We start from the raw sequence: 12,252 nt of genomic DNA, 5'->3' as shown, positions 1-12,252 counted from the left end.
GCCATTTTTAAATATATGTGAGGGGTAAATTGCTAAGTTACTCCTTGCAAGTCATCATCCAGTGAGACATGGATTCATTTTATCTTTCTCATGGCACTGAGAGACATTATTCCCTTTAGAAATGACTTGTGTGGTCCTAGTAAGCCTTTGTCAGCAGTTGAGATGGAATCAATCATTCATCACTCTTAATTATTTCTGTGTAATGAGTTAGGCTAGAGACCTACAACACAAGTAGATCTTAAGTCTATGGCTTAAGTGTAAGAGACATTATTTGAAGTGGGTGTCTATATGCATAAGCAGAAAAGTCTTGTGAGAGAAGATGAAAATGGTATAGTATTCAAAAGGCAAAAAACATCATGGTTGCACTGCTCTGTGCAAATCATCTGTTCTTTGTAGTATGTATCAGTGTAAGCTTTTTCTTTCAGAAGAAATTTCTTGATGCTCACCTACATGAATTCTTGTATGGAACCTCTTCATTTTTAACATAGGCAAATCATGATGTACAAGGAGATTTTATGTTCTATTTTAGCTTCAGTTGTGATAGGTTTTATAATAAAATTTGGTGAGGCTTTAGTGACAGGATAATAGTATAATGCACGTCTCCTTTACTTACTTGTTAACTGCATAGGGTTAACTAAGCAATTTCCATATAGCTGCATAGTCATTCCACGGTCCTGAAATTCACTTGGGCAAATGCAACTGAGTTCAAAAGTAATCATTGTTTAACCTCCCTCTGGCTTGACAGGCATAAGTACTTATAGACTATTATGAATTTAAATGTACGTAGAACTTAATTTGGAATTAAATACCTCAATTAAGTATATATCAAGTTATGATTAGAATTCATCCTTTCAGAATTGTACTCACCACTGGCCCAGAGTGAGTAAAATAGCATTGTTTTTTCGTTATTTTTATCTTCAGGATAAAGACTGGATGAGCCGATTTAGTACATGAGCTAGTAAATTTTCATGACATTTTGTAAGAATTTTTAGACTTGATATTTGTGCCAACCAGTATAAAGTGTTACCCTAAGCTTTAGTTTTGCAACAGAAAACAATAGGAAAAAACACAGTTTGATTCCGATAAAAAGCTGTAAAAGAAGTCTATGTAGCTCTGATGGTCCAACCTCTAGCATCTGACCTCCAAACAATTCACCACTGGGCTACAGTTTCTAAAGGAATAAATAAGCTAAGTCTGTCTGTAAAATATCATCATGAATATACAGCTAAAAGAGACAGGGAGATGGCACCAGAGTGTAGCAGTTGCTAACAACTTAAACATTTGCCAGCTGACCTATGACAAAGAGCTGGATGGGCTGAGGGTTTTGTATAACTGGTACCAGAGGAGAATAGAGAAGAGGCTGAGTATTTTGTGAAGTCCTGAATTTTAAAAATCATTCTTTTGTGAAGTGCTTGTTATGCAAGAAATAACTAATGAAAACTGGTGTGGTCCATAAAGTGCAGAAAAGTAAGTGGTATAAAGAAGGAAGGGGAATAATGCTACCAACTGTGTGTGCAACTGGACACAGTCTTCATACATAGTGCTTTTCAGGGTTGTTTCCTACATCTTTCTCTCCCTACTCCACAGCAAAACAAGGATCTGAGGGTCCTATTATTTTTAAGCAAGAAAACTCTGTATTACTCAGGTAATATATGGCTATCAGAACTATTTTCCTGTATTTTTCAACTCAGTTTAAGCAATGAGATCTTTAGAAGCAAATACAACATGGTCCAGTACAAATGATCACATTGAGAAAAATACAGGAGTACTGTCACAGATTTGAGATTCTAAATCTAATCCTAATAGATGATACTCATCCTATAGTGGTTTATGCATCCTCATGTTTTCAGAATGAATCAGTTCAGCTGTGAACTCGTAGTCTGGTTTGAAGTGCGCAGCAGATTTTGTTGAAATGCTTGGATCTGTATGCTGGAGGCACCAATTTTCCAGATGCACATTGCCGTTGTCTGGGCCTCCATGGAAAACGCTCACCCATTCCTTGGCTCAGCTGGAAACTCAATTATTTGGAAAGGGGAATATGGAGGGTTGGGGAGCATGGGGAAAGTTAAACTTTTACACCTTTTCCCCTCCCCCCCCCCCAAAATGTTACTTAAACTGCATTCATGCGGATGTCCCCAAAGGGAATTTCTGTGGCTGTCTCCGGGGTAATGCTTTTTAGAATACGCTGTTGAGAAGAAAACACATGTTAGATGAAAGTTGTGCAAATTTAGATTTCAGGTAGAACTTTGCAGTTACTTGAAAAGGAACACTGTAAAGGATTTAGCTTAAAGAAAAATCTGACCCACCTTTAAAAGATACACATATTTACCTGTGTCACATAGGTGTTGTGAAACTTAGTTTGTTTGTATGGCACTTTAAAGATGTAAAGTGCATAGAAGTACAAACTTATATATATATATATATTTTTAGTTGACATAAATGGTAGCATCCAGGCTAATTTACAGAGCTTTTGCATTAATGCCCTCATGATCATTTACCTAAATACTATCAACTTTATTGAGCATATCTCTTCTGAATGGATATTTACATATAAATAATTAAAGTTTCCAAATTACATCCCGGCTTGCTGTGGATCTTGTGTAAAATATGGGGTGGATGGTTTTGGTGGTTGTGTTTATTTCTGTTTTGTTTTTGTGGTGGAGGAAGCAGGATGGTGTATCTATATAGATTTTAGGTCAAAACTAGTATTGCTTCCTCAGCCTATGGCTAGAGTTGACTGAACCTCTTTGGAATATATTGCTAGGCCCCTATCTTCTAACCCAAGGGTAGGCAACCTATGGCACTTGTGCCAAAGGCGCCACATGAGCTGATTTTCAGTGGCACTCATTCTCAGCAGTTAGCCATCTTAAATATTCACTGACCAAAAAAACCTAACACAGAATGAAGGTTACAGTGGTATCTTGTGCCCTTCAGAACACTGAGTTCTGAAAAACTCAGACTTCTGAAAACCAGGCAATAGAGAGTTAAGGTTCATGCCCACAGTCTACGGCCCTGGAGCTGGCAGTAATCCCCGGGAATTGCCTGGGTGCATTCCAGCTGCATTCACTGTGTAGGTATAGCTGTATCGAAAGGGGAAGGTTAGTTGGAGAGTTTGACCGAGCCGTGATTGTAATCTGAGACAATCTGGGGGTCTGTGCCCCTCTTGGTGTGTGTATGGCCCTTTTCCCTAACCCTCGTGTGTAATCTAAGGAAAGAGGTCCATGTGTACCTTGAAAGATCCAGTATGCCTTATTTAAGCTCTGTGTTATGTAGCAGTGGGCACATGGATCCTCTTGCCATGGGGATTCTCAGCAGCTAGGTGGGAGGTGTGTGGTTTGTGGGTTTAATGATGGGTAAGTGAAAGCATAGTGTGAGATGGCATCATGTGCATAAGGGTGAAGAGATTGTAAAATTTAGCAGATGGAGTCAGTGTAGGGCACGTGTAGGTAGTTCCAGTGTAGTACTGTGCAAAGATAGTGTGTGAGCATGTGCTACAGGTGTATGAGGCATTGCTCCGAGGAGGGGGAGTTAAGGTTGCATGGGTGTGTACCTTAACTCTTCAGTTCCTGGTTTTTGGGCAGTTTGAGTTCTGCTGAACTCGACATTCAAGAAGGACACAAGATACCATTGGGCAACCTTAACTCTCCATTAGCGAAGTTTTTTGTCAGTGAATTTCCTAGATTTTTTTTACCAGAAATGTTGTTAGTAGGAGTTAGTGGTGGTTTAGGCAGTTTTAGTTATCATGCAGGTGTACAGCTGAGATGCAGTTGTGGCCAGTTAATGATGATAATACCTTGCTCTTACATAGCACTTTTCATCAATAGGTCTCATAGCACTTTGCCAAGGAGGGAAACATCATTATCCCCATTGTACAGATGGGGAAACTGAGGCACAGAGCAGTAAAGTGACATGGCCAGGTTCACCCAATAAGCATGAGGCAGAGCTGGGAATAGAGCCCAGGTTTTCTGACTCCCCTGTTCTCTCCAGGATGTTGCTGTGTGATACCTAAGTGTGTGCCTCTCCCACCCCGCACCTTGTTACAGTGAAATAGGGATAATGGTTGTGCTTTGAAATGTTTGGAGTTACTAAAAGCCCAGTGAGAGAGTCGTCGGTGCCCCAAAATCAAGTTTTATTACACAAGGAGAACAGTAACTTTAAGTATGAGAGAAGATTGGTAGAGCTCTCTTGCTCCACCCTCCTCTGCCATCATCCCCCACAATATGTAGCCCACCCTCCGCCTCCATTCCCACCTTACCCTCCCCTTCCTGTCACATTAAGCCAGTAGCACTTGAGAAGCCAGGTGTGCACAAGGAAATGGGTAGAAATCTGTGAATCTAGTTCACATGAGAAGCGGGTAGGGAGAGGAGCTCAGACACCCCAAGAGGGTAAGAGTCCCCCTGTTCCCAGCACACACATGGAAGAGAAGAATGTGGGGATGACAGGCACCCCAATTCCTCCCACTTACCCTGCCACCCACCTCTGTCACCCCTAACACTTCCCCATAATCCCCACTCTCTCCCCCTGACCTGAGTCCCAAAACCACTCCCCATTTATCTTCTCTGTATAACACCCTTGCCTCCCTGAAGACCCAAACCCTTCGTCCCTTCCACTCCTCTGCCTCCTACATCCCCTTCCTCTCCCAGCAATCATTCACAAGTGTAATTTCTTTTCTTTTTGAAATAGCACAAATGCCTTCTGAAGTTTCTGCTGTACTCAGATTACACTTCCCCAAAATAAAAAAAACCACCCTTGGACAAAGGCAGTTTATAGCAACATGCCTAGGTTTCATTTCAGCTTTCTACCCCGGCTTGGGTTTGAACTGGGTGTTGCTCAGGTTCAATGGCCGTAATGTCCCCTTGAGTCACACAGGTCCTGTGAATCGTGCCTGGATAGTAATTCTTTTGGGATTCTGTTCACATGTGCACAGAGTAATCCACTGGTTTGTGTTAGCATGCGTTTGCCTAAAGAGCCGAACTCACTTTCAATTTTGCTCCTCCAAAAGGTTAGTGGGTCCCTTGCACTGGCTGGGGTAAATGTTGAGTGACTGAGATCCTTTGGGCATACAGAGCCATGGCTTGAGCCTTAGGTCTGAGCAAAAAAAGGTTGATAGAATCTGTCAACCTTAAGAAAAGCTGATTTCCTGGGGACAGCTGTATCTCAGGAACTGCTTGCTCAGGAAACCCCAAATTTCAATCACTTAGTCTACCCCACATCCCCATGTGGCACAGCTAATTTCAAGGCAATCTGTGCAACCGTGTGGATTTTAGAGCACTCAGAAGAGTTGTTCTTAAACAGAAAGGAATTCTCAATGTTAATTATTTGCAGAGCTGGCATTCTGCTATCATACATAACCCACCATTCCTTTGTATTAATGACATGATTTAACTGTTAAAGAGGTATTTCTTACAATACTGATCCATACATCCAGCACCTGGCAAATATGGGAGCATCATTTACAGACCATCTTTTTTGTTTAAGTGCCTATGCAGTATTTCCCCATCTCTTCTTATGTATGGCTGGGTAGTGGGATGGGAAGTACATCCCATCAAAAATGAACTTGAACAAATAAAACACATCGGATACCTCTTTAAATGTTCCTGGGGTGATTATCAACCGATAAGCCATGTAGATTGGAATGCAGATAACAGAGGAGGTTCCTATGCAGTAACCCACTATAGTGGTCCAGTAGGGATAGTTATAATCAAAAAGCCGTAGATCAGGAGGGCTGGACATAAAACTGCAAATGATGAACTGAAATAAAAATGCAACAAAATATTACAATGTTTTTACATAGCACGTAATTAGCCTTTGGGACCAACTGCTGCAATAAATCATTGAGACCAAAAGCATAGCAGGATTCAAAAATGGATTAAGCACTTATATGAATAATGAGAAAATCCACAGTTACATTAGAAAGGATGTAAACCCTCATGCTTAGGTCATAAGCCACCTTAGCTGATAAGATATTAGGAAGAAAATTCCTCTTATGGACAATTTATTCCATAATGACCTGTTCTGGGTATTCTTGAATCCAAACAGAGCAACAGGATATTGGACTAGATTCGTAGATTTTTAGGCCAGAAGGGACCATTAGATCACCTAGACTGACCTCTGGTAGATTGCAGACCAGAGAAATTCACACAGTTACACCTGTGTCAAGCCCAATAATTTGTCTGACTAAAGCATATTTTCTAGAAGACATCAAGAGCAAGAGAGTACAACATTTCCCTTGGTAGTTTGTTCCAATGGTTAAGCACCCTCACAGTTAAAAAATGTGCGCCTTACAGTATTTCCAATCTGAATTTGCCTGGCTTTAACTTCCAGCCATTCGGTCTTGTTATGCCTTTCTCCATTAGATCAAAAGGAACCCTTAGTACCCAGTATTTTCAGCCCTTGAAGGTATTCATACATCATAATCAAGTCACCTCTCAACATTTTTAAATTATTATTATTTATTAAACAGATTGTGCTCTTTAAGTCTCTCACTGGAAGATATTTTCTCCAGTCCTTGAATAATTTTTCTAGCTCTTTTCTGCACCCGCTCCACTTTTTCAATATCCGTTTTAGCATGTGGACACTAGACCTGGATGCAATATTCGACTATCAGCTTTATCAATGCTGTGTACAGAGGTAAAAAAACACGTCCATACTTGTTTATACATCCAAGGATCATATTAGCCCTTAGATGTATAAATGGACCACAGATCTGATCTGGTATTGTATGTTTGAATACCAATTCTAAAATTCTACTGAATTTTTAGAATGGTAAAAAAAAAAAAAAATTCCATTTGAATCCAGTAATATCCAGAATCCCATAGCCAATAGTTAGGTCTGGTAATGAACAGGGGTGAGAGAATTTTTTTCTTGAAGACACTGTTCACCCTTCCAGAGGATTCATCCAACTTTGATTCCTCTCACCCTTTTATTGTTGGGCTGGTTTGGAATGCTATGCACCACTTGGCCCACATATGCTCCATAAAAGTTTATAATTTATTCTGATCTAGTGTGATTTTTTCCTCTTCTTCCACAATTTCATTAGAAAATGTTTTTTATGTTGTGTATATTTAACACACATCTATATTCCTTGCTTTTCATGTTCCTTTTCAAGTTCTTTCAGGGGTTAAACAAAGATGTCACCTGCAAATTTGAAGTAGTTCATGTACCATTTTTATCTTTAGGCACTTTTCTTCAAAGTCCAGCTTTTTGAATGTGTTCTCCAGGCAGACGGTGAAAAGTTAAAGATAAGTGAGTGTTTTCTTGTGTAACTCCATGCTTGTCAAGCTTAAATAGTATTATACTAGTTGTATAAATGTTTCAAGAATTCTTTGAGGTCACATGGAACTTCTAGTTTTTCTTCAAGTACTTCTAAAACTCTTCCTTAACACCAAATAGAGGAATTTCCACTATCTACAGCAGCAACTCATTGCATTTGTCAGTCTTCTCCAGAACTTGATCCATTGTCAGCAGCCTGCAGATGCTCTATGGTTGAGAGATTACTTGCCAGCTTTTGTGTTGATTATAGGCCAGAAATCATTGTGATCCCTGGTACCTCAGATTGACTTGTAGAATGCAATAGTTCTTGGATTTATATGTTTTTCTTCTTACTCTAATACTAAGATTGCAACGTTCCAGTTTTATGCTAAAGTATATTGGATCCGACCCTGTGAGATACTCAGCGCTTCCAGTTCCCATTGAAGTCAAACCTAAGGTTCTTAAGTATTAAACTGGTACATTGCAAAATTAATGACAGGTTTCAGAGTAGCAGCCGTGTTAGTCTGTATCCGCAAAAAAACCAGGAGTACTTGTGGCACCTTAAAGACTAACAAATTTATTTTAGCATGAGCTTTCGTGAGCTAAAGCTCACTTAGTCTTTAAGGTGCCACAAGTACTCCTGTTTTTTTTGCAAAATTAATGTTAGTCACTGTTTTGGGAAGCATCCTAACTTCATTTTCACAGAATTTCATCATAGGATTCCCAGCACTAGATGTTTATAATTCACATAGAGAACCACCAAACCTACATCTGGGCTTTTTTTATTTTAGTTTCCATAGAGACTGTAAATATCAATTTTGCCTAGTAACCACATCACTGAAACTATATTGCTCTTCATGTAATTTAGTTTTATTGTTTCAGGATCATGGAGAGGACAGTAGTGTATAAATTATTTTTGTGGTGAAACATCTATTTATAGGTTTTTTTTACTCCTTTGTCTACAGGTAATAAAATGGAAAAGAGTTAAACACACATTAATCATCCCAGCTGTGTTGTTTTGAGTTCACAGCGTAGGCTTTAAATCTAGACACTTTGCCTCCGTAAACCTCCATCTTGACTTACTCTCCTTGCATCCAAGCCAAGCAACAATAAAAGACAGGGTGAACTAAGTTTGGAACAGAGAATGAAGGCTTTGTTTAAAAATGTTAGTAATAACTTTGCCAAGTCAGCTATGGGGATGCTGGCTCCAGTTTCTGATTATGAAGGATGCTATCTGGTGAGGTAGAGTTTGGGTAGGTGTATTCTGAAGTTGCCAGGCAGTGGCTGATCAAACAGATTTATAAGCTATCTTAATTTCTTTTTTTTCGGTGCTTTTTATCAGCATCTTTTACTTCGCTGACATAGATGTAAAGCAGCAAAGCTCAAATTAGTCTTGTCCTGTGTTGCAGGTTGTTAAAGTTTTCTAGTATCATCATTGTTTATCTAAATAACAAAAAAGACCCAAACAAACTCAGTGTTGATCTACTAACTAGTCCTAGCTGCTTTTATCAGATTCATCTAATTGATTTAATATTGTTAGCTTCCAAAAGCTGGCATTAGAGAGTAAAACATGAATATTATGTAAATGAAAATCCCATATCTGGAACTCGAAGGTATTACACTAGTAAACTGTGACTGTCTTGGGCTGGGAACATGAACTCACCAAAAGGAAGATGGGGCTGATTGCTACCCAGCAGAGTCGCCAGTACCAGCCTGGAGTGAAGCCCAGCATTTCCTTCATGTCACTGCAAAACTGGTTGATGCCTATGAAAATAAATGGAAGGTAGAGGTGACAGGGAGAAAAAAGTTATTCAAACATTGATATAACGAGGAAGTGCGTTTAGCATCCAGCAGGAAACAGTGTGGTCATGTCCCTGCAACCTTTTCATTACACAGAAACCTCCATTATCCAAAGTCATTCAGTGTCTCCCAACACTTCTGGAGATCAAGACTGTACTGTGCTTACATGACAAAGTAATTGGTAACATTGTTTTCAGATTCAGTAATCCGTAAATTGCTTTTTCTATGTGACATCAGTTCCCCTGTCCACAGAGCTGGCAGAAACGCGATTCAGCAAATGCCTGGGAGTCTGGTCAGCATGGGTTGTAAGTGCGGAAACAAACTTACCGTAGAACCAGGCCACTGCAATGGATTCCAGAAACACCACTGTTAAGACAGCAGGGCCTGTAGCATATTCTTCAAACAGCTTCACTACATATGCACCACCCTAGAAAAGAGATTGTGGCACTGATTAGCCAGTATCCCCAGAAGAAGACGTTTTGTACTACTAGTCAACCTCCCTGGTCACTCAATTACAGACCTAAAAGTCGCAATACTCCAATAAAAAAACTTCAAAAACAGACTCCAACGAGAAACTGCTGAATTGGAATTAATTTGCAAACTGGACTCCGTTAAATTAGACTTGAATAAAGACTGGCAGTGGATGTGTCATTACACAAAGTAAAACTATTTCCCCATGCTAATTTTTCCCCTACTATTACTCACACCTTGTTGTCAACTGTTGGAAGTGGGCCATCCTGATTATCACTACAAACATTTTTTTTCTCCTGCTGATAATAGCCCACCTTAATTGATTAGTCTTGTTATAGTTGGTATGGCAACACCCATTTTTTCATGTTCTCGGTGTATATATATCTTCCTAATGTATTTTCCACTGCATGCATCCGATGAAGTGGGTTTTAGCCCATGAAAGCTTATGCCCAAATAAATTTGTTAGTCTCTAAAGTGCCACAAGTACTCCTCGTTCTTTAGTCCTATACTGTCTTCATTTGGAAAGAGCATTCACCAGCGCAAAATTCACTCTATCCCATCACTTCCTGCCTGCTCTGGCCTTGAGTAATACTTGACAGTACTAATGACTTGTCCAGTATCCTTGCTTTAACTTTCTGTGATCATCCTTTGCCAATAGAATGGTCATGCAGAAAAACGGAAAGGAAAGCAGCGGGCATTTCTAGTAGGATTTTAATGAGCTAATCAGATGGGATCTGTGCTTTTTCATGCCCTCCTTTGATGGCAACTTCCTTCTCTGTCCCTGAGCATTAGTTACTGAGCAGGAAACAAAGGAAGCATTAGGTTCTATTCTTTCCTCCTAGATCAGGACTCAGCTACAAAGAAAGAGAATTGCATCTTCTGCAGGAACCTGGCTCCTTGTAAATGCTTTAAACCAGGAGGGAATTTCTCATAAAACAAACAGTGGAATGTAAAAGCCAGTGAATTTTTTCCCCGCATCTTTTACAAAAGCTGACCTCTTAGTACCAATTTGTACTCCTGTTACAGCAATGAAACCCCAATGACTAGACAGAGGTTTCACAAGTGTAACTCAGAGCAATATTTGGCCTGTCTGAGAGAAGGAATATGTAAGTGCTGCAGATTCACATGAGCAATTTTCCTGTGCCAGGAGCTTCTGGACTCCAGTTCACTAAATTCCATTTATGTTAGTTTCTAGAACAAGATTTTTTATCCATCCTTTTCTTGATTTGAAATTTACTTCTAACCCTTTGAAAATTAAACTGATAATTTTTAAATTTGTAAAAACTGGGATTTTGAGTGCAGGTTTGAAAGGTTAAACAGCTGGAATGAACCTGCTTAGTGGTGTAGTACCAGTCTGAGCAGTATTTGTGTGGTTTATTATGTACTGTACACTGGAACTTTGTCAAGTTACAACACTGTCAGATTCCCTCATGAGTGCGACTGCTCACATTCATTCCACCGACAGTCTCTGACCCCATAAGGAAAACAGCTCCTCTCAACTGGATTAAGAGCATTTCACATATTTGATGAGACTCCTTGAAATTCTGTTTGGGAAACACTTCTCTCCTGCAGATGTCAGCTAGAGCCTACTGCCAATAAGCAAGGTTCACAATGTTGGGTGCGGTACTTACGAATGTCAGGGTTGTTAATGACCCCAGGAAGCAAGTGATGATCAGACCAAGAACAAACCATTCCCTGCGCTTTCCCCAAACATGTGGGAATTCGTCCAGCACTGCAGTGACCACCCCCTCCAGCCCTGCAAACTGAAAAGCACAGCAAAGAATCATAGAAAGAAAGAAAGCATCCTTCCCATCCTGCATTTGCCCCCACCCCCAACTGGTGTACACTAAAAATGTACATCACCATAGCTGCATCTCTCAGCCATGTGAAAAATCCACACCCTCGGACAGCCAGAGCTACGCCAACCTAATCCCTGGGAAACAGTGCTTCTGTCAACCTAGCTACCACCTCTTGGGGAGAGGAGTTACCTGCAGCAATGAGAGAACCCCTCGGGTCACTGTAGTGAGTGTCTACACTGAAGCGCTACAGCTGTGCCACTTCAGTGTTTTAAGTGTAGACATACCATAAGATACAATTAGCACAATGAACCTTTGGCATGTGTCTGAGTGATAGGATTGAGATGACTGCTCTGGAAACATCCCCATCATGTCTTCAGAGACCTTGATCTCTTTAGGACAGGGATTTTGTCTCATATGTGTGGGAAGTGCTTAGCACATAACAGGAACTACCCAGGGCCGGCTCCAGGCACCAGCGTAGCAAGCAGGTGCCTGGGGTGGCCAATGAAGAAGGGCGGCACCTCCGGCTCTTCAGCGGGAATTCGGCAGCGGGTCCCTCAGTCCCTCTCAGAGGGAAGGACCTGCCGCCGAATTGCCGCCGTAGAATGAACCGGCGGTAGAGCTGCCGCTGAATTGCCGTCAATCGCAATTGCGGCTTTTTTTTTCCTGCTTGGGGTGGCAAAAATGCTAGAGCTGGCCCTGGAACTACCATATTACAAATAATAAATAATAAGTAAATGGCTCATTGTAGCCAAGACTATGAAGTCAATGGAGTTGATTTTGGATTGAATTTGGTCCTTAATCTGCAATAACTATGTGGCTCATGTGGCAAAATCTTTATAGCATGTTGTCCCACTTTGAGAAATCCACCTTCTATTCCCACCTTCTAAATCCTGTTACCTGTGAAAAATCCCAGAAACATGTCACTGATTTG

General features: G+C 40.5%; 1 protein-coding gene across 2 annotated transcripts in view; it reads right to left on the bottom strand.

Annotated features, from left to right (window-relative positions):
- Positions 1-1,024: 1,024 nt before the first annotated feature.
- The window catches only part of SLC6A4 (solute carrier family 6 member 4), a 32,593-nt gene continuing 21,365 nt past the window's right edge, over positions 1,025-12,252 (bottom strand). For both annotated transcript variants that reach the window (XM_044993552.1, XM_044993553.1), the window contains 5 exons: positions 11,154-11,285; positions 9,379-9,478; positions 8,915-9,015; positions 5,584-5,751; positions 1,025-2,185 (listed from right to left, as the gene is read on the bottom strand). In XM_044993552.1, coding sequence (XP_044849487.1) covers positions 2,111-2,185; positions 5,584-5,751; positions 8,915-9,015; positions 9,379-9,478; positions 11,154-11,285 — 576 coding nt within the window. In that variant the 3' untranslated portion in view covers positions 1,025-2,110. The remainder of the gene's footprint in view (positions 2,186-5,583; positions 5,752-8,914; positions 9,016-9,378; positions 9,479-11,153; positions 11,286-12,252) is intronic.

This window comes from Mauremys mutica, chromosome 19, assembly GCF_020497125.1.
Source record: "Mauremys mutica isolate MM-2020 ecotype Southern chromosome 19, ASM2049712v1, whole genome shotgun sequence".
Taxonomy (NCBI): domain Eukaryota; kingdom Metazoa; phylum Chordata; order Testudines; family Geoemydidae; genus Mauremys; species Mauremys mutica.
Note: the sequence above shows the minus strand (reverse complement) of the source record. Positions and strands in the feature narration are given on the sequence as shown.